Source organism: Dendropsophus ebraccatus, chromosome 11 (assembly GCF_027789765.1).
Source record: "Dendropsophus ebraccatus isolate aDenEbr1 chromosome 11, aDenEbr1.pat, whole genome shotgun sequence".
Taxonomy (NCBI): Eukaryota; Metazoa; Chordata; class Amphibia; order Anura; family Hylidae; genus Dendropsophus; species Dendropsophus ebraccatus.
Genome location: NC_091464.1, coordinates 42,548,730 through 42,571,397, shown reverse-complemented (window position 1 = coordinate 42,571,397; position 22,668 = coordinate 42,548,730). Strand labels below are relative to the sequence as shown.

At 41.0% G+C, this 22,668-nt stretch overlaps 1 protein-coding gene across 1 annotated transcript in view; it reads right to left on the bottom strand.

Moving 5' to 3' along the window:
* Positions 1 to 22,184, bottom strand: part of PITPNM3 (PITPNM family member 3) — a 332,363-nt gene extending 310,179 nt beyond the window's left edge. Inside the window, exon 1 of the mRNA XM_069945444.1 lies at positions 22,072 to 22,184. Coding sequence (XP_069801545.1) covers positions 22,072 to 22,105 — 34 coding nt within the window. The 5' untranslated portion in view covers positions 22,106 to 22,184. The remainder of the gene's footprint in view (positions 1 to 22,071) is intronic.
* Between the last annotated feature and the right edge of the window lie 484 nt (positions 22,185 to 22,668).

The window sequence follows — 22,668 nt, the reverse complement described above, 5'->3', positions numbered from 1 at the left end:
ACTTCTATACAACTTTCTACCCACTGCTTGTTGTTAGGGAAAATCATTTTCTAGTAACTAACACATTAAGACAAAACACAGGAAGTGATGGTGAGGCTTAGCATGTGCTATGTGTGGGGAGAGAGCATTTGAGGAAATCTGAGCTGTGCACCTGCAAGATGAACCAGTCTGCCTTCTGATGAGTATTGGCACTGTTCTTGCAAGGTAAATCAAGGCTTCCCTCCTATCTTTCACTACCTATACTGTTCAGAGCAGCCTTTGTCCTTTGTCTCCCCCCCCCCCCCCCATTCCCTTTAGCTTCTCATCATAAGCAGCAGTGAAGTGCTTAGTTTAAACATTTCCTTACAAGCAGTGTTAAACATTTCCTTACAAGCAGTGTTGAACATTGCCTACATTTCTATGGGATCCCGGCCGGAGCGTATACACATCATATACGCTCCATCCGGGATCCCGTGCAGAGCCGCAAATAACTGACATAGGAAACCCTGTCAGTTAACAAAATGAAGCGAGCGGCTCCGACCGCTTACTTCAGTGTGTGCTGTTGGAGGTTCTGATGCGGGCGCGAGCTGATGCGCCCGCATCAGAACCCTGCGGCCGTAAATATCCTTCGTCCGGTACTTAAGTACCGTCCGGGATGATCCGGGCAGAGACCAACCGTTCCGTGACCCAGCGGGGTCATGGAACGGCCGGTCTCATACGTAGTGTGAACATAGCCTTATACAGAAAGACAGCAATCATACAGATATTCATTCACAGCCCTCTAGCTATACTGTGAACACTGGCAATTCAAACGTTAAATTATATTAAACGTGCCATTGCTGAAATAACTCCCATTAAACCAAACCACAAGAAAGTAAAGTAAAAATATATATTTTATATTAATTCTCTGGTTATTTTCCTACATTTGAAGAAAACACAGTTGTTGCAATTTTTAACCAATGAAAAACCCATCCAGACAATAATAATAATCATAATGATGAAACAGAATGACTTCTTCTTGCCGATAGCTAGAGTCTCCTGTTCTCACTCTGTCTCACGTACCCTGGTGAAATTCATTGTCAAATAATTTCCTCCACTGACCTGAGGTCAGGAGGCTGTTGAATAGATAAGGTAATGTGTCAGACAAATATGAAACAATTTCCCTAGGGAAAACAGTATGACACGGATCTGGACAACTGTCATCTACAAGATGGCCTTCATATAAACAGAGGTTAGATTAAGAAAATCAATGTGTCTTCATATTACCAGTCACTGGGTTTTAGCTGCTTTTATAGTAAATGAAACAAAAGGCTTAAAGGAAGGGTGCAACAACGTTGCAAGAGGCGTGCACGAGGGGTGCTCTGGTGTTTGTGTGCAATTTAACCCAACTAATAGTTGGTCTAAACTTAGACTAGACAGTCTTAGAAAATGTCAAATTTATTGAGCAGCATTAAGCACAGGGACTTGTTAAATGTTTTGATCGGAGCTCAGTACCTGGTAGCTCCCTGCAGTCAGTCATCTCCGTTCAGACAGCCCCATAGAGTTACAAGGGTTGGCTTCCAGCCGGGGAGTAAAATGTGTTACTGCTTGGTTCTCCCAACTCATTCTCCTGATTGGTTTGGGTCTCAGAAGTCTGTATGACTTGTCCTATTTAAGGCTAAATGAGCGTTTGCAGGAATGATCTTGAGAATTGGCTTATGAATGGCTGTGTTTTCTGTGATATCGACAACAACACACACTATTGGTTAAGAAATGTGGGCGTTGTTTTGACGGCAAACAGAACATTTTCTAAACGTGAATGTGGAAACACAGATTAAAAGGGCCAGCGATAGGCTAATAAATGAGTAAGCACTCGTTCTTTGGCTGATCTTTGTGCAGGCCTAAAAATCATTGTTATTGGATGCAAATCGCCCTGTGTAAATGGGGAATGTCCTGGCCTGCAAGGGTCATTAAAAATCAGACTGCTTCCAACTCACATCAAGGATCATATCAGAAGATACTTCAATACAACCAAATTGTTCTTACAACAGAATCTCATGGAGAATGACTTTCCAATCTAAAAATACTTCAAGCCCAATGGCCCACTCTTTCTACTCTTCTACTGTCAATAGGATCCATGCTTCTCACTCTCCCGAACCCCACCCCGCCCTACACCTTCCTTCTCTCCCTTTCTCTATCCAAGTTCTTGCAACAGTCAACTAATGTTCTGGAAAGGCTTTCTTATTTTCTTCTTATAACACTTTAATAAGCCCACCATTAACAGGCTACATCTTAAGGCCCTAGTACACTAAGCGATTTTCGGCTGTATTTTGCCGATTATCGGCCAAATAAAGCCTAAAATCGTTTTTTTTATAATAAGGTAACGATCAGCCAACATGCATGATGTCCGCTGATCGTTGTGTTTCATTGTCTTTCAACATGTTGAAAGTCAAACAACCTTGATAGCATTGATATGCTGCCATCCAGGGGCGAATTAACTTTACCATAGGCCCCGGGCTGTTCACCAAGCCTGGGCCCCCCCCACCCCACCGTAACTATGGCAGCACTAGCCTGGGGTTCATAGTACAGTATAGATAATGTCATGATGTCCTGATTTGTGCAAAATTTCCATTAAAAAAACAGATTTTTTTTGCAAATCATGGCGGAAGTGTAGCCAGGAGACAGTACACCACTGAAAGTATAAGTCTTTTTGGGTGGTCATGGGTCCCCCAAGAGCTCAGGGCCCCGGGCTGCCACCCAGAACGCCCCTATTATAGTCCACTACTGCTGCCATCGCTTCATGTAACAGGAGCGGTGGCAGCAAACCACTGCTATCTCCTATGGACTCCTCAGACATTCTAAAGATCATCTGGGCAGCCCCCACGCATTTTCCCGCTTGCTGTCGGAGCATCTACTCCTCTCTACTATGCCATAACATTGTACTAGAGAACGTGCACTGGACTGAAGAGGCTTGGACAGCATTGGGGAATGATGTATATGATACACTACTATAGAAAGCATGTGGGGGAGTTATTAATGTACTAACTTGTACAATGTGTTATGTGAGAAGAAATGAAAAGAGCATCAGGCTAGTAAACCACAAAAGACACCCTGGTCTAAGCAGGAAACTGCTGCTGATGATTATGGTAACCACACGGGACAGTTACAGAGCTTTGTATGGGAAGCCCTAATTTTCTTTTTAGGCACAGTGTGGACACTCTGTAGGAGGCTAAAAAGCTAAGGATGCATGCACACAACCCATGCAGATAGCATGAGGTAATCCCTTCCCTCCACTGCTACCATTTTGGGCTCTCTGCTGCAAGAAACAGAAATAGCTTAAATTGTTTGTCCTATTAAGGCAAATAGCTAAACTGATTCTTTATATGAAATAAAACATATTCTAAGAATGTAGATCTTGGTATAGAGTTGTTAATCCCATGTCACCAGTATTTTTTTTATAGCCTACTGCCCTTATGACCCACTAAGGTGGACCAGGCATATTCTTTTCAGCTACAATCCCCAGGAAGTACTGGCAGTTGCCTGCAAGTAACGGGGATAGTGGAAAATTGTGTGCACCATTGTATGGTAACAGTAGTTTAGAGAGGTAACCAGGAAGGATCAAACCCATGGGGGAGAAAAACAGTACAGTAACGTAATTTATTTGACTAAAATCAGCATGTTAGTACTCTTACATACATGTATGTGGTACCAACTTTGTTTCATTGGACATACCCTTTGACAAAAGGCAGTGGAAAGTACTTTGTAAGAAAATTGGGACACCTAGTGGCCAAGACTTTTTGCTTTTTTCTGGTGTTAGGAGTCATTGCTGGTAGATTAGGTGATTAATAAATATATTAAATCCCTTAGTGGAGGGATGCAGTGGGGCTAAAAAAATTTAGCAGTATGAGAATCTTGGAGAGTTTGGACATGCTATATAGTGATGTGAATTTCCTAAGCCATGTCATGTTGAGGGTGTCTGCATGGCTGCACCCAGAGTCCCTAAAATTCCATATTACAGATAAATAGGCACTCTTCCACTGTAAAAATACTTTTGGAAAAAGGATCTCTATAATATGTTGAGGAAAGAACTAATATTTTGTCAGGAATGTGCACTGAAACCTGGTGTGAACTGGGCCTGTTTTGCCTTTTGTCTGACACACCCGCTTTCCTTTCAGCCTCCTGGCAGTGCAAGGGTTACACTGCTCACTACTGTCCTTGATTGTTGCAGCTGAGCAGTGTTCTTTGACTGACTTGTTCCTCTGCCTGTCTGGAGCTTGGGAGATCAGAGCACCGGTCCAATGAGAATCTGGACCGGGCTCTTGGTCAGCATAAAACTAAGCTGAGGCAGTATCTCAGAGCTGGCTATTAATACTCTGGTCCCAGCTCCCCCTTGTCTATTCCTGCGATCCCCATCCTTACTCCCTCTGCTTGCTTGACTGTGTTACCTGACCTCTGGCTTTAACTTTTGACTATCCGATTGTTACTTCTTTTGTGCTGCGCTGTCCGTTTGGTTTTGACCCTGCATGTTTGACTATCCCATTCTGTGTTTGTGTTGTTCTGTGTGCACATATTAAGCACAGGGAATGTCACCGTGGTTGTCCAAGGCAAGCAGGTAGGGACAGTTGGTAGGTTCAGCGTCAGGGCTCACTGTCGTGTCTTGCCCCTACCTGCCCCATCCTGACATATTTTGTGAAAAATTACCACCCACAATGTCACTTGCTGGTATGATCATTTTTTACATTTTTTTTCTGTAGGGTGAAGATATCCTTAACTGAGGCTGCCCTTTGGTGTCTTGAGAATTATTTCCTGTACAGAGACCTAAACAGGAATCCGTAGTGAAGGCGCCACCGGGATCTGCAGAATAACAGGGAGCAGCTTTGTGTAAGGGTCCATTTACACAGAAAGATTATCTGACAGATTATTTGCCAAAGATTTGAAGCCAAAGCCAAGAACAGGCTATAAACAGAGATCAGGTCATAAAGGAAAGCCTGAGATTTCTCTTCTTTACAGATCCATTCCTGGCTTTGGATTCAAATCTTTGGCAGAAAATCTGTCAGATAATCTTTCTGTGTAAATGGACCCTAACTGGTAGTGGGGTGGGCATCTTTTTGGTTTTCTCTTGCAGAGTCACTTTCAAAATATATAGATGAGGATTTTACTATTATATGTCATTGATTTTAATTTTTTAAATGTCACCTTATTTAGTCAAATGTAAATGCTTAGAATACAGAGAAAGCGATGCAGAACATGTAACATGTATTTTTACCAGAACAGATATGCACACACACGCTCATACTGACAGAGAAGTAAGATTGGGTATTCGGTAAAGATTGACATTTTAGAAGAAATTGGCTATTAAAGAGCAATTTTAGCAGTGACATTTGACTGTTCTATTGAACTTGACATGTTAGCGCTGGGTAGAGTTTATAGACTAAAAAAACCTTTCTTATGAAATTGCCTTTTTTCATTTCCTATATTTAAATAGGTTGTTGTCCAAAGGAACATGCACACTGTTCCACAATACACAAAGAATGAATGAAAACATTTAGTATGCCCACCTGTAAATTGTAAAGCAATTCTATTGTTTTTATGCTACTCAGACTTTATATGAAGCCTCTAGAGACTTTGCCTACCGTATTTTCCTGCATATAAGACAACCCCTGACGTTTAAGAAGATTGTCAGGGGTTCGCCTTATATGCCGGAAAATATTAACCCCTGTCTGACCGCAGCCCTGCTACGGTCAGGCAGGGGTTGACTGCAGCTAAATTAAAAGAAAAAAAAAACATTTAACTCACCTGGGGCCCGTCACGGCATTGGCGCGCCTTCCGTACCATTCCTGGCGCAGGCAGTGTAATGTACACTACCTCCGCCAGAGACAAATCACCGAACCTCTCCAGGGTAGCTGGCAGCCGAGCATCTCTGAGCCTCTCCGATGAGACGCTCAGCTGCCCGGGAGAGGTTTGGCAATCTCCATCTCCGGCGCAGGTAGTGTACGTCACACTGCCTGCATCGGGAACAGTGGTTGCCCCATACGGTGGGGATGGGGCTATTTTTGAGCCCCCACCCACCATATGGGGCGATCATACACGGCGTTTAAGACGACCCCCGACTTCTAAGAAGATTTTTCCAGGTTAAAAAAGTCATCTTATACGCTGGAGAATATGGTACTCCTTTTCTGACTTATGGCCATCAGACAGCCTCTTCGTATGAACTGTTAGCGCACCCTTAGCCAACATCAGGAGCCACTAATAAACACAGCTCCCCTCTACAGACTCCAGTACGCCTATTTATTAACACATGCTGGGTTTATCTCATGGCAATTGCAACAGGTATATGGGCCACTGGGCAAGCACTGGGTTATTGAGACTTTCTATAGGAACCACTGTAGCTGCCCCATGTGTATTCACTCAAGCAACAGTAAAGAAAATGTCATGACTGTAGCATTTACTACTAGTAACTAAGAAGCATGATAAATTATACGAGTTTTCTGCCCAATGGAGCACACGTTTGTTAGTTGTTGACATCATTTTAACGATGCACATAATTATTTCTACGAGAAATGTTTTTAGTTAGGGTCATTAACTATTTGTTTTTACTTATATATTACTTAATTTGTTTTTACTTATATGGCCTTAAAGCAAATGTAGCATTTCTTTTTACATTAGCAGTTAGGAGCTGTCACAGGGATCCCAGTAGCACAGTCCTTTTTTTTAAACGCCGCACAGTTCCCGCGCTGGGCGCCGATCTCTCCTGTGCACCGGTTGGGTGCACTGGGGGCAGTCCCACCAACCCAGTGTGACAATATCCCCTCCTCTCTTTGATTAGATATCCTCTCTATGTCATTAGGGTCAATGGAGCCATGTCACAGAGAAGAAAGGATATCATTACATTTGCTTGCTGTGTTGGATCCGATTGGCCACTGTTAAAAAAAAAAGCAATGTACCTGATAAACTGATGGTACTTGAAGGATTAAGCCAGTTATGGCTTAAGGCTATGTTCCCACTATGGGGGAAATCAGGTGAAGGTGGCTGTCTATTCATAATGCCGGCCACTAATAATGACCATGATCATTATGTTGTGGCTGTCAATATTAACAGAAAGCAGCCTTTTCCAGCTATGATTGCTATGGGCCTTAAAGGGGTAGTCCACCCCAAAAAAATTTCTTTCAAATCAACTGGTGCCATAAAGTGCCAGAGATTTGTAATTCACTTCTATTAAAAAATCTCAAGTCTTCCAGTACTTATCAGCTGCTGTGTGTCCAGCAGGAAGTGGTGTTTTCTTTCCTGTTTGACACAGTGCTCTCTGTTGCCTCCTCTGTCCATGTCAGGAACTGTCCAAAACAGGAGCAAATCCCCATAGAAAACCTCTCCTGCTGTCCAGACTGGAAATAATACAACTTCCTGTTGGGCATACAGCAGCTGATAAGTACTGGAAGGCTTGAGATTTTTTAATAGAAGTAAATTACAAATCTCTGACACTTCATGGCAGCAATTGATTTGAAAGAAAAATTTTTGGGGTGAACTACCCCTTTAAAGTGTAATTGTCATTTAAAAAAATAATAGAGACATCAGTCAGGGTTTCAAATTTTGAAAAATTTGCTGCTGCTTTAGGCTACAGTATGTTCACACATAGGGGACATTTATGAATTCCAGCGTTTTTTTACACCGGGCTTACAAATGTCCCTGCAGCTCCGGAGCTAAGGGGATTTATGTAGAGGCGCAAAAATATTTGCAAAAAGACCTGCGAATATATTGCCGCCGATTGGGCTGATCTTTGCCGAAAAAAAGGCATTTTTGCCTTTTAATACATGTCCCCCATAGTCTTTTTTGTTATAATAACGTCCTCCATTTTTATTAAAAATAACGGCCATCCAATTAATGTTCAGGACATTTACCGGTGGCCATTATTTAGTGAACAATTGTCGTTATTTTAAGTTGTTTACACAGATTTAGTTTTTGCCCGCCAATTTCAACAAAGTTTATTTATTTACTCATTTGTAAAGCGCACACAGATTCCGCAGCGCTTCACCTATCTATATTTTTAAATGTACCAACGGTCACCAAAGTATATTAGATAACAGCCGTTATTTGATACTCAAGACAAAGACAGTAATTATTATTTTCAAACAATGGTTGCTAAAAATCACTGTGTGAACATTACCTTAAAGTTATTAGGACACATAGACATTTTTGTTTTGTTTTTTTAAATTAAGGAAATTCAAACTTTTGTGACCATTAGTAAGAATCTGTGCACTGATTCTTATTGACGGCCTGTATAGTAGAATAATCCCACTGCCCATGTGCAAGAGGATCCAGGTGGTCTGACTAAGCTACTGGTCATGTATGTTTATTAGCTTTGGACATGGACATTCTGGGAGGGCAACAACAGAATATCTGGAGGCGCCATTAGAAGTCTCTAACAGCATATCTAAGAAAAGCGTCTTTTTGTCTTTTTTAATTAACTCAACTGATGTTTTGTGTAGGGATGGTTCGAACCGAGTTCGGTTCGGGTTCGTACGAACCCGAACTCTCAGCAATGATTTTCGCTGTCTACCCGCTCCGTGGAGATGGTGGATAAAGCGGGAGGACCGCCCGGAAAACTGGGATACAGCCATAGCCATAGGCTGTATCCCAGTTTTCCAGGCGTTCCTCCCGATGTATCCACCCGCTGCACGGAGCGGCCAGACAGTGGGAATCTGATGCCGAGCGTTCAGGTTCATACGAACCCGAACCTCGGCAGTTTCAGACCATCCCTAGTTTTGTGTGATCTTACAGGGTAATGAAAAGGCAAACTAAGTCTCTGCCGTCCTATCTGAGGCCTGCATAAATAAACATGAGGCAGAGGCCCTAATTCTAACAATGAATTACTTACATATATTTATGATGTCAATCCTATCAATAATAAGGTTATATTCTTTCACTGGAATACACTGAAACTGTCCACGCATTTTTATCATATAGGGTAATAGCTGATATGGTACCCCCACTAAGAGCACAAAAATACATGTAATTTAAGGGGGGTCACTATTAGATATCTTCATATGAATGAAACCCTGAAGAAAAGCATTCCAAAATTTTTTACATAGAAAGCAATAAATGAATACAGTAATACTAACTGAATTATTTGTATTAGGTGGCTAGTAGAGATGAGCAAATATACAGTAATAACGAAACAAAGCACTTTGTTAGCTCGACACTCAGCTTATCAGCCGTCTACTGTACCTTTAAAGTATGAGCCACTCTGCTCTGGTTGCCTGGAAAAGCTGGATCAAGCCCTAGGAGACTGTGGGTAGTTTGCCACAGCTAGATCCAGCTTTCCCAGGCACTCGGAGAGAAGCGTCATGGACTTCAAAAGCAGCCGGCTGATAAGCTGAGTGCCGAGCTAACAGAGCGCTTCTTTGTGTTATTACTGTATTTTCGCCATGATCTTGATAGAATTGCGACAAAAAAAGCAACTTGCAGCAAAATATCCTTAATTAACGCTAATTTAACACTATGTACGAAGATAGCCTCACAGTGTTAATCGCAGGCATGATCCCACTGTTGAAGGGCACAGATGATTCTTGCAGGATCACCCTGACACACATGTAGAGCGTTGTGAAGCAATTACATCTTCTTCATAGTCGGAGACAGGGTTAAAGGAGCAATTGCTTTTTCACTTGGGTGACGTGCTGGGTAAATAGAGTCCTAATTAGAAAGTGTTCTATGTTTACTCATGTTCCCTTTGATCAGAAACTGTTAGAAGTACTAAAGGCGCAATAACAGGGGATTCAATGACATGCAATATATTCATCTGTTATTGAGGTGGTAAATGCAAAGAGGCAAGTGAAAATGTGGTACGGCATATCTTACAATCCCAACGCCTGACAAAATAAGAACATGCCATATAAATCAAACACACACCCAGTTCTCCTGCTCGACTCGTTGTACTGCATGCCTGCACATCTAAGGAAACAAGCCACTTCATGATTCAACTAGGTTTTAGAGTAAGCTAGCTCTGCAATCATTTTGAACGCACTTTTTACAGCCCTGGCGGTGGACTTTCACAAGGATATACTGTAGATATTTCAGTGCACAGTGGTGCCTTGGATTACGAGCATAATTCGTTCTGGGACCATGCTTGTAATCCAAATCCACTCTTAAACCAAAGCAAATTTTCCCATAAGAAATCACTGATATGCAGACAATTGGTTCCACACTAAAAATAATGATTTTTTATTCTGAATAACATGTAGAATAGAAGAAACAAACAATGAGAAGCAGCTGAATATGTGATATTATCAGTTACTGTACAGCATAGCAATCAGCATGTGGAGTATAATGTATAGTAAGAGCATAACCCTGAAAATACAGCAGCAGTTTGTAGATACAGAATTGAACTGCAGATCCCCATAATGCAGCAGCATAGAACAACAGGCTAGAATAGAGAAGCAGGGCTGCTGTCAGAGGTCTGTGTGGTCACATGACAGCAATAGGGAAGGTTTGGGTATTCAGCATGGAACAGGAAGTGAGAATCACAGAGCTGTGCAGGAGCACAGTGGCAGAAGCTTTATATACAGCAGTTTGAATGGTTGAGTGTAAGTTCAGGCACTTTGTAGCAGCAGTGTGTATAGCTGAGTGTAAGTGCAATCAGATTATAGGGAAATGAGGAATGACAGAGACTGCAGGGAGTATGAAGGAATGAGCAGGGCAGATGTAGACACAGTATAGCAGCACTCTCTGTCCGGGGAGAGAGAGTTACAGCTATAGAGAGATTACTTCCACTGTCCTGTCCCCAGCCCCAGCCTGAAGTGGATCTGCTATGATTTGCAAGGTGAGGGAAACTTCCTGGGTCAGAGTACAGTGCTGTAGACCAGGCTATGCAGACCATACCCCTCCCCCACTCCCCCTCCCACCCTGTCCAGAGAGCTCTTAATGGAGATGTCCAGCGAATTTTTTTTTTAAGTATTGTATTGGCCCCCAAAAGTCACACAAATCACCAACATGCACTTATTACGGGAAATAATAATAATTCACTTATAAAGGGCTTTTTTCCCTGCACTTACTACTGCATCAAGGCTTCACTTCCTGGATAAAATGGTGGTGTCACGACCCGATTCCCAAGAAGTAAAGCCTTGATGCAGTAGTAAGTGCAGGAAAAAAGGCACTTTATAAGCATTTCCCGTAATAAGTGTATATTGGGGATTTGTATAACTTTTGGAGGGCAATACAATACTTAAAAAAAAAATAAAATTCACTGGACTTCTCATTTAAACTTAAGCAATGCTCTTAAACCAAGTAACAGTTTTGAAAAACTGTGAGCTCTTCTGACAAAACGCTCTTAATCCAAATTACTCTTAAACCAAGGTACCATTGTATTATGAAAAATGTTAAAAACCTCTTTATTTTGGTGTCTGGTTATTGTTGGATGATAGGGGTTAATAATATGACATATGATAGGATGATCATGTGACTATAAGGAGTGACTCAATGGAGAGGAAATGAATGAGAATTCCAACAAGAGCACTTGTCATTTCTGTACCCGCCTGAAAATTACACTTAAATTTTATTTATTTATTTTTTTTTTTTGCACATTCACACATACAGCTGTAATAGAGTTTTTTATTTTTATGTTTTGCAAGATTTGTAATAAAAAAAAATCAGGAAATAAAATGCAAAATTAAAAAACAACTATAATAATACCCACTAAATAAAGAAAAAATACCAGAAAATATTCAAAACATAGTAAAAACTGCTGTCAGTTGTGTGGCTTTTTTTACAGAAAAAAATGCTTAACAAAAGTTGTGTGTATTGAAAACCTTATAAGATCAAGCCCCATCCATTTTCCTCTTGACATCTGCTGCCGAGACCACATACATTAAGCATTTTCAGCAGATACGCTTGAAATTAGCAGGTTTTGGTGACTAAGACCTATAATACAGCTGGGAATTTATGTTTTTTTTCTACAGGGTTTATCCACATTCAGCCACATGGGGTTTTACAACTCTGTAACAATACTTGGCTATGAATTTCACATTGTTCTACTAGCTTGAAAAGGTATGAAAGTGTTCTGTAATCCTGTCACTATGAACAAGACATTCCTGAAAACCTGGCAAAGAGCAACTGCAAGGTCACATAAATAAATAAGTATCCAACCCTCCTCCAGTGTGTACAATCCTCAATGCAGATCAGACATTATATACTATGGCACATAAAACCCCAGCCATTACATGTATCTTCTCTTTATAAGAAAGAAGGATATATCTGAAGCAAGAAAACTTCTAAATTTGTCTTTTTTACTTAACCCATTAAGGACCAAGGAAGTATCTGTACATCCATTTTTGCTCATAGATGTACAACTACTGTACGTCCATGGATGAAACAAGCACAGAAGCTGCGCCCGTTCTATCCGCAGCAGGTCTTGGCTGTCAAATATAGCCGGGCAGCTGCCACAACTGTTGGGATCAGAGCCGCACTCAGATCCTGACAGTTAAACCTATAGTTGTTGCTGTCAGTGCAGTCGCAGCAACTAAGAGGACTAACAGGGAGAAATCTCCCTCTGTTCATGTCATGGGTACAAAAGTCAATCAGACAATCACTCAGTCAAGTTTAAAAAAAATTTGGAATCACTGCATATGTAATAACACTGGCGATAAAATGTTTAATATGAAAGAATAGAAAAAATAGAAGGGCACTCACCATAAAAACTTGGTGAGTGCCCTTCTATTTTTTCATATTGAATATTATATTGGAACTCGAATTTCAAAGGAGGAGCACTCCATACCCCCCTTTTTCGGACTAAAAGCAAAATCTAATGGGATATCCTAGTGGGACACTGTTCACATTACGATAGTGGCGATCGCTGTTTTTTCAATGTGGAACTGGCGATAAAATGATCACATGATTTAACCTGTATGGCAAACGCATAGAATTTCAAAGAATTTTACATTTTTTCATAAAATGGGGGCATTTTTCACAACAAAATTTTAAGGATATCGGCCACAATATTAAAGTACAATATGTCATGAAAAAACTACCTCAGAATCACTTGGATAAGTTAAAGCATCACTGAGCTATAACCACTAGAGATTAGTGAACCTTGAGCATGCTCGGGTTTGTCCAAACCCCAGTGTGCGGAATTTGATTACCAGTGACTAAGGCTGCCTGGAAAACATTGATACAGCCATAGGCGTTTTCCAGGACTCCCTAAGGCTGTATCCAACTTCTCGAGCCATCGGTTATCAAATGCCGCACATTCGGGTTCTGATGTACCCGAGCGTGCTCAAGGTTCGCTCTAACCGACTTTAGTCTACTCTAGAACACAGTATGCTCCAGAAAGACCTCTATTAGGGCCGTTCACACTACAGAATCAGTGCTGAAATTCCGTGTGGAAACCCCCACACACGCAGACTTGGCGCCAAACCCTGCCTTCTATCTGCATGGGAGGTCTCACTCGACGAGTCAATTTTTTAAGCGAAGGTGCGGAGAGCGGAGGGGCGCGAGCCCTCCCATTTAAACTGATACAAGGCAGGATTCTGCGTCAATTCTGCGTGGGGGGAACAACTGCACTGCACCCCGCTGTCTTGCCCATGTGGAGTTATGAACTTTTACAGACAAGTCCCAAGTCCCAGAGAACACAGACTGACATTATGCCGCCACTTTGCAGCTGTCTTAATGCAAAGTAATAAGGAACAGTCCTGCTCTGGTGATTCACTACAATGTATCACCTTGTAGCAGCAGCCGCACAGTTCACCCTATTCCTGGTGTCACTACCAGCTGATCATCACCCCAATAACAAATAGTGGATGTGCATGTGCATGCACACAAGTGTATAGTGTTAACCCTTGCAATTCTGCTGGTGATATTTACAGCATATGAATAATTATTTATGGGTTGTGGAACGATCTTCTGCATTTCAATGATTTCATATGGAAATATGGTAAATTGCTACATGAGTGATTTGGATGTTCTCAGAAATAATGATGATCGTAATCTGAAGTACCAATGTATTTGCAAGATCTCTCTTTGCTGTCAGCATATGTGAACATTGTATTTTACATCCAGAGGCTGAGAACATGTCCTTATAATGTCAGTCAGACCGAGCAGCACAGGGCATTACAGTGATCTCTCTTTTGTATGACACATCTCATTAAAGGTAATCTGTCAACAGTTTTATTCCGCTTCAAATGAGGGCAGCACAAACTAGTGACAGGAATGCTGAACAGATCCATTTATTTCTTACACCATTCTATTCATCCATTCTCCTAATATGCAGGAGAAAAGGATTCTTGCCTCACCCCCTCCCCGCCCTCCAGCTGCTGATTGACAGGTGACCGCCTATACACAGCATAGATAGATAACTGCCAATCAGCAGCTGGTGGGTGGAGTTTTCTGCTTCTCATGAATATCTAGGACTACTGGGCTTATGCACATATAGGAGAGGACTACTTATTGTGCATGTTATTCAGGAGGATATCTCTGGATCAGCTGCACAGAACAATGTAAGTGATACATCATTCTGTTCAGCTTCTCTGTCACTAGTTTATGCTACTCTTAGATAGGACAGCATGACAGAGACAACCTACTGACAGAGTCTCTTTAAGGTTGTTTTTTTTTTGGATGTAAAGAAGAGCTTCCATTTACTGACAACAAGTAAAAGTCTATAAAATCCTGAAGGGCTAGCACACAATGTATATTATAAAGTTGCACAGCAGCTTGTACATTTTACAAGAGTTAAACACCTTTTAAATGGAAACTCCGGTTAAAAAGGATTTAACAGGGCACTGCTGCAGCCGTTGATTGGTTGGATAGGACTGTAACATCATGGCCCCAGGACCCCAAAGCAGCCGAACAGCAGGGCGGAGTGTCAGGATAGCGGTGGGGGCACTAAAGCCAGGGAGGTAAGTATGCTTTAATATTTTAAAACAACCCATTCCCGTGCACATGTTAAAAGAAATGCTTGTCCGGAGTAACCCTTTTCCAATGCCGGCTTTACATCAGTAGTAAGTTTCAAATTAAGACTTTTTTGCTTTCAGAGTGACTGAGCTATTTGTGTATACTTCTGGAATACCTACCTGTGGCTGTCACATTGTTTGAACGCATTATTATCCTTGTTCATGTTACCATTGTACTGTTGTTTGTTGTGAGCTTCCCATAGCTTATGTTTTGTTCTGTATAATGACTCTGATTTTTAAGATTCCATTATATCCCCAGTCTCCCTGAAGAAAAGCAGTTCTCTTTCTCCATCCCTATAACCAAATTGTCACTCTGTTGGAGATGAGTGCACCAGAGCCATAGGCACATAATAAGATGTGTGAGACAATAATTGTTCCCATTCTCTTATTGTTTAACTTGAAAGGGAGAAAGTGTCTAAAAGTAAAACATGGTAACAGTAATGTCACTTGTTAAATGAGCACAATAAAAAATGATAATTCATGTTTCTCTAGGCAAGAACTCATTTTCACAGTAGTATCATGACTATCTGTAAAAAAAAAAAAAAAATTCTATGCAAATTATGTAGCTTTAAAGCGAATGTAACACTTCACGAAACATATATACAGTAGCTAAAGTGGTGGAGAAAAATTAGTTGGCACTGTGTTGGTCTTGTCATATACGGTGTCAGAACTTGTTTATTCACATAAGTCAAAGGGTCTGGTTGTAGCCATAAAGGGGCATAGGCAGTTTGTTATATAAGCTAGGCAATTCACTTTAATGAACTTGCAATGGAATTATCTCTGTTTCTTTATTAAATGATTGCTCAAAAATATTCCTTACTTGCGCGACCCCTGGGATTTAGTATTTGCTTCTCATACGTGCTGACAGCTGAAGCGCCTGTCAGGTGATTTTCTCCTATAGGCAAACCATACAGGTTAGCTATCACTAGAACATAGCAGTACACACCATACACAGGAATATTTGGCAAAGCCGGGCATACCCGTGGTGTTCTCTAATGGTAAGGAAGGGGGGGGGGGGTTAAGAGGCAGCAAGAGAGCTCTAGCTGTGACTTATCTCCCCCAGAGCAAAAGGTTCATGATTTTCCATCATGTCCAACCCCTATCTCCACCAACATCATCTGTCTGTGGTGGGTTGGAAGAGCCCCATACACTTTATACTGACGGACGAACCTGTATGTGTATGGGGACTTTAAGGCATTTAACCATCATTATAAGATAATATTGATTATAAATGAAAAATCAGTGATAGATCATCAGTTAAGGGATCCAAAAATGGGTACATGTTGGTTAGGTTGGCATAAGAAATGTGTAAGGACAATTAGCTCTGTGTATATTCATATACAGTTCCAAGATCATATGCATTGATAGGAATTGACCCACATACAAAAAAGAGATTTCTACCTCTCTTAGTAACCTGTCATCTTACAACTGTTCTATTAGAGCTTAAAATATATGCCATCTCATTGGTGTGCATAAGTTAAGAATTCAGCGAATATATACCGTGGTTCCATAACCCCAAAACGTGCAGAGCAAAACCAAAATAAAAAGGAATAAATTTAGATAAAAACAGTTTAAATGTACCAAAAAGAAATTAAGAAGTGAGATCATGTTGTTCATAACTAGAAGCCAAATTCTATTCCAAAGTTTCACACAACCAGGGCTACACCAGGGCTGAGAACATTTATTTCTCACATATCTTTTTTAAATGATTTAATAGACAACAGTAGAGGGCAGAACCCAAAGACTTACAAGCAGAAAATGCTGTCTCCTAAAACTCCATCCCCCATGTTATACAGAGAACACTTATGGAGGACAAGAATGATTATACTATTGGAACGAGCCAGACTTCCCTTCCACCCCGTACACTTTCTGGTTTACGTGACATAACTTGTTCCACTAGGCATTGCTCCCACCTAGCCAGAATCCTGCTCCACACTGATGAGGGGCAACACCCGAAACAGCTGTCTGTGGATGGTTACCTGGCCTTGGTTTTTCCCTTGTCATTACATTGACTTATAGGGCCACTTAATATGGTGATTTTTGTGGGTTCCCTACAGGAGCCACCACTTGGCTGGGCCCTTCTCGGAGGGATATCTGGCTAGTCCTGTGTTTTGAGACTCGTAAATGAGAATCCATGGGCTCTCTTTTGCATATTTGTATTTCCCAGGGAGCAATGCACCTAGGATATCACTGCATTGAGCCCTTTAACCAGCAACCGACAGTGTTATCATTGGCTGGTCTGCCTAAGATAGTGATCTGTTTCCTGTATGACGTGTTCCAGCCAGTTGAAGGAGTGAGTTCTCAGATATCCAGATTTGTGAAAGCCGACTACTGTTGTTTTTGACTATAGCAGCCAATCGGAGCAGTACTTTTGATCAATGCCCTAAAATATCCTGGACCTCATTACTTGCTATGGGTAACACTGCCAGGTATGAAAGCCATTGTGTATAAAACCGAAGACAAAGGCCTTCTTCAACCACCTTGGTTTCTCAATATGTTGAAAAAGTTGAAAGTCTCCTATTCCACATAGGAAAACACCAATATATAAATGGCAGGCAGGAAACAGATATAACAGAGCTCTATGATTGCTTTTCCCCATGCCAAAACCATAGATATGAATGTGTAGATGAAGAGAGAGCACATAGTTCTCTTAGATGATTGCTCCGAAGTAGAAAATCGTCTTGATGTGCTAAGAATCTCAAACTTGGTAAATCAATTCTTACATCTCTTCATGTGAACAAACAGGCGTGTGTATATGAGTTTTTCATGCAGTCAGTGATACAAGGATTTTAAAAAAATTTTTTGGCAGATTCCTTTAAGTTTAACATTTTCTCAAAAGTGTAGATTGTAATTGTGTGTCTTGTTTTATGATCATTATGGTTACACGTCTACATTATTATTATATGAGCCTAACTCAACTGTGAATTTGTTGTTTCCATCTTACTGGCTGTGGAAGTTGTTTAATTTAGTAAGTCATCAGCAAGGAAAAAGCTGAGAGTTCTTCCAACCATCCTGCTGCATAGATTTGCATTGGATAGACTGCTGACTCTAATCGAGGGCAAATTGCTTGGCTCCCAGTAATGCTCTGTTGCTGATTGATTAGACCATTGTTCTTATCCCTTTTGATGTGTACATAATTACTGAGTGGCACAGTATTGATAGACCATACTCACAATGTATAGTAGAGGGTTTTATTTTTTAAGATTATGCTTTGTATTCAGGAGGTAATTAAAACAATCAGCCAAGACCTGGACATGGAAACCTGCTATAAACAACAGCTAGATTTACCACCAAACTTATCATCAAGGTATTGTTCACAGTGCAGAAGGCTGTATGGAACAGTACTATGGAACCATGGGAACTCAACATGCTCAGCAATGCTTAATCTATTCCCCTGTTCCCCTTTCTTTCTTGTTTCTGTTATCGGTTCAATACCATAGGGTACACAGTAGCACCCTCATCAATCATTTTGGGTATATGTGGTGCCCGCTCTGTTTCTCTTTTTTCCGATTTATATGAAATGGACTTTTAATGGATTTTGAGGCCTGCCATATGTCCAGAGTCCCATCGTCCTTTAAATATAGTGCCCTGCCAGTCAGATGACAGGGACTTCACTGCCTTACTCTGGCACCGCTTTCTTCTATACTGCCAAGGTGCTGTGCCGGTGTTGAAGGAGACTTAGGGCCCTATTACACGGAGCAAAAATCTGCCAAACCAGGCCGATAAAGGCAACGATCAGCCGAAGAGCTGATCATTGGCTGATCGCTGTCGTTTAAATTTGCTTAAAAACTATCGGCCTCCGGCCATGCATCGTTGTGTGTAGTTGTGTGTGGCTGACAGCTGATGACACCGTAAAAATAATAAAGTTTATAAATACCTATTCTTCCTTTGTCCTGCAGCCTTTTGTCCCTGTTCATTGCTCGTCGATGACACTTCTGGCCTTCAGAGACAAGCTACTCAGCCACTCACTGGCCGAGGCGGGACAGCGTCTGTCACTGAAAAGACTGGGCCAGAAGCATCAGCAGTGAGCGAGGAACAAGAGCAAAAGGCTGCAGGACAAGGGGAAAGAGAACAGGTATAGGTATTATAAACTATATTATTTTTCATGTAAAAAGTAAGAGCTGCACGGACATTGCTAACGATATATATATGTACCCTTGCTGCACGATAATTGAGCCATGTGTAGGCTTGGTAAGCGAGCACTGATCTAGCAGATCGGCGCTCACTTGCACTGCAAGGTCAGGCCATGTAAGTCTAGCTTAACAAAAAAAAAAAGGCTATGGTTCTCATTTTAATGGTTAAATGTTGGGAGGTATGTATGAAGGTACAGTATGGTCCCTTGCATCTCTATGGATCTATATTATGGCTCTGCACAAAGTTGTAATCCAACCCTAACATGGTTGTCATCACTCATGTGGACCACTCAAGTAGTATGACATTTTTTTTCTCATGGAAGGAACTAATATGTGACAGTTCCTATTTATTTAATGTACAGCTGACATACATTTGCAAGACCAGGGGCAAATTGTTTAAATGTAGGACTTTTATATTTACAATTCTTACACCACATTTGATATGTTCCGAATGCACACCCCAGGATAAAAGATGTCCCGAAATAAATGACTGCAAAGGAGTGGAAGCTAAATCTTGTTATTCTGCCTAGAGGTGATGCCTGCAGCAAAGCTATTAAGGCAGTTTTACCGGTAGGGTGTGAAGAGTGAACTTAGACTGACGGGATGGACATTCAGAGTCACAGTGAGTGACAGACTGATAGATACGGTCACAATGACTGACATGGAGGGAAAAAAAAACCCCAACAATTGCAAGCAGACAGTGCCCTATATAAGAAAAGCTAATTTTCCCAGCTGGTTGTCACTGAAGTCCTGCTGTGCCAATACATTACAGGCCATTATATATTATACTGTAAATGCGATCATAAATGGTAGACACTAAATGGGTTTAGCTTTGAGCCCTTGAGTGCCGGTTGTCTGAAAAATAAAGCAAAATCAATGCTTCAAGAAAAAAAGAAAAATAGAATAAAATGTCTCATCACCCAGCAGTGAACTGATATGAAACTAAATTTATATTTCCTATATCAGTCTGAGATTTGTTATTGTGTTTTGCATAACTATTGCCTAAATGATAAAACTGGAATCTTAGGGTTAAACACCCATAATGCACCTTTTATTAAAACATGAGAACGGACAGTACGTACGGTAAATAATGTACTGTAACTGGGCTGAATTGAGGGTTTCGGAAGCACAAGACAACAGCAAAGGGATAAGCTGTGATGATGTATTACTGATGGTTACAGCCTAATCTGTGCATGTAGTTATTTAATTGAAATGCTTTGGAAAACAATATGCTTAATACTGAAATTCTAGATTTCAAATAACAACTAAGTTGATAAGTTATCATTTTGGTTGCATATAAAAAAAAAAGTTTTACACTATAAAGAGAAGCACCCTACATGTCCATAGACAATCAAATAGGTTCCTGGTGTGTCACATTTCATGCCCTGAGGAAGGACTTCATGTAAATGCAAAACACGTTGGTGTTTCTGTGTATGGAGTTTTTAAGCAAACCAATAAAGCCTGAAGATTTTATTTAGCTCACAAGGTAGGACTACATTTGATTCTTTCTATATTCTTTGTATATGTCTATTCCCTAAAGATAACACCAGATAACTCATCTAATCGTCTGCCAATTTTATTAAATGAGATTAGCTACAAAGCTATTGTAGTGTACCATAGCACTCTACATGGATAAGATGAGCCAGAATAAAGATAAAATCATACGTTTAGTAGATTGTTCTCAGTTTTAAAGGAAACCTGTGGCATTAAAAATTCAGACCTTACTGCAGAACTCATGTTATAGAGCTGGAGGAGCTGAGCAGATTGATACATAGTTTGTGGGAAAAGATTTAGTGTAACTTGTTGATTTATTTATCTGAATTCTTAGGATTCCAGTGGGAGGTCCTAATTGGTGTTTGCATGTAAACCTATACAGGGGATGCTGTCAATTACCTCTTAGGACCACCCACTGGGCACCTAATGTTAAAAAGTAAAGGGATTTAGATGAATAAATTACAAGTTGTTCTGAATCTTTTCCCACAAAACTGTATATCAATCTGCTCAGCTTCTTCTGCTCTATAACACAGCACATGCAGAAAGGACTGCATTTACAATGTTGCAGGTTCCATGATACTTTAATATTCATGTACATGAGTCAGGAATTCACCTAACATTTTTTTCTGTAATATCCGACAGCAGGTGATGACTTGTATCCTCATATAATCTCTGTCTGGATAGTATTACCAAATAACTAGGTATAGTTACTTCTTGCAGTTTAGGAGAAATTAAAAAAAAAAAGTTTTGTTTAATCACTAATAAGTCATACAAATTCATCTCCCCTTAAACAAGGACTTATCTAATGTAGCCCGCTAAGAAGATATAGTTAGGTTTTATAAACAATTCAGATAACATAAAGTTGGCAGGACTATGGCACCAATAACTCATCAGAGAAATAGTCCCCAAAATATTAACAAACATGTAAAGTGATCACTCAATCCAAACACCACTGCAAGCATGGAAACAATAACTAAGAAGATTTTGTGTGATCCGGATAAGGTGGAGCTGGGTGACCTAATCTTTCTCAGGATACAGTTTATGTCTATCCCTCAGTGAGCGCCTGGAGCCTGGTCTGCTCTATGGACCATGGTAATACTGATATCAGGTGGGACAAGAGAGATCATCTGCCAATCACCAGCAACAGGCTCATGTTCCGCATTCCAACACATTAGTTAAATTCCTTCCCGGCTGCCAATGACTTTGTCGTTCACGGTGACAATGTCCTCGAAGCCGAGATGGTCTCGGTAAACTCACAAAGGTGACAGCCAGGTGACTGCTGCAAGGCTGCGCTGGCGGAATAGAAACCAAATGACAGTCTCGTACATACGACACCTTTGACCAGGTAACTCAAACAATTTAATAACAAAAGGCAAGCTTTCGAGACCACTTAGATCTCTCCGTCAAGCTGAGGAGACTTCAGAAGAACATGCTACCCAGAGGTTAAACTGCAGTTACTGTTCCTACCATGCCAGTTATCAACCCATGTCACATCTGATTGACTCAAACTGCAACCCAGCAGCAGACCCTGCGCCTGCTTTGCTCTTTCTTACCTGCTTGTGGAGCCCGAGCCATCTGTGCGTACATATAATCACAAGTCCAGGCTGTTGGTGTCTGCAGGCTTCCCGCAAGATCCCAGTATTTCTTTCCTGCAGCTGATCTCTGGTTGAGATTTCATAGCAGTGAAAGCTGCTATGTGCTTTATTCTAATCCTCCCCCCCCCCCCCCCCCCCTTCCTTATTCGTGCGCGGACATTTATTTAGCTTGGCTGCCTCTAGTGGCTCTGAGGAGGCTGAAATCCCTCGCAGGCTTTTATTACTGTAGAATAGACATGTACATAAACATAGGTGTCTACCACTGTCTTTTCTTACCTATGTCACCTAACAATAGACAGGCTTAATGACATTAGAGCAATGACAACTGGAAGCCATTAGGAGATCCCTGCACATTCCTCTGCTCCACACGCTTTATCTCTTGGCAACATTTATTAGCTAATGCTACATAATTTAATAGATAGAAAGGGCAGATTTATGGAATGAATTGCAAACTTGACGTCATAAGGAAAAGAACTGAGCAAATTACTAGGACCTGTACACTGGTGACCTGATTAAAATAAATAGGAATAATTAGAGTATACTAGTCAGGAAATG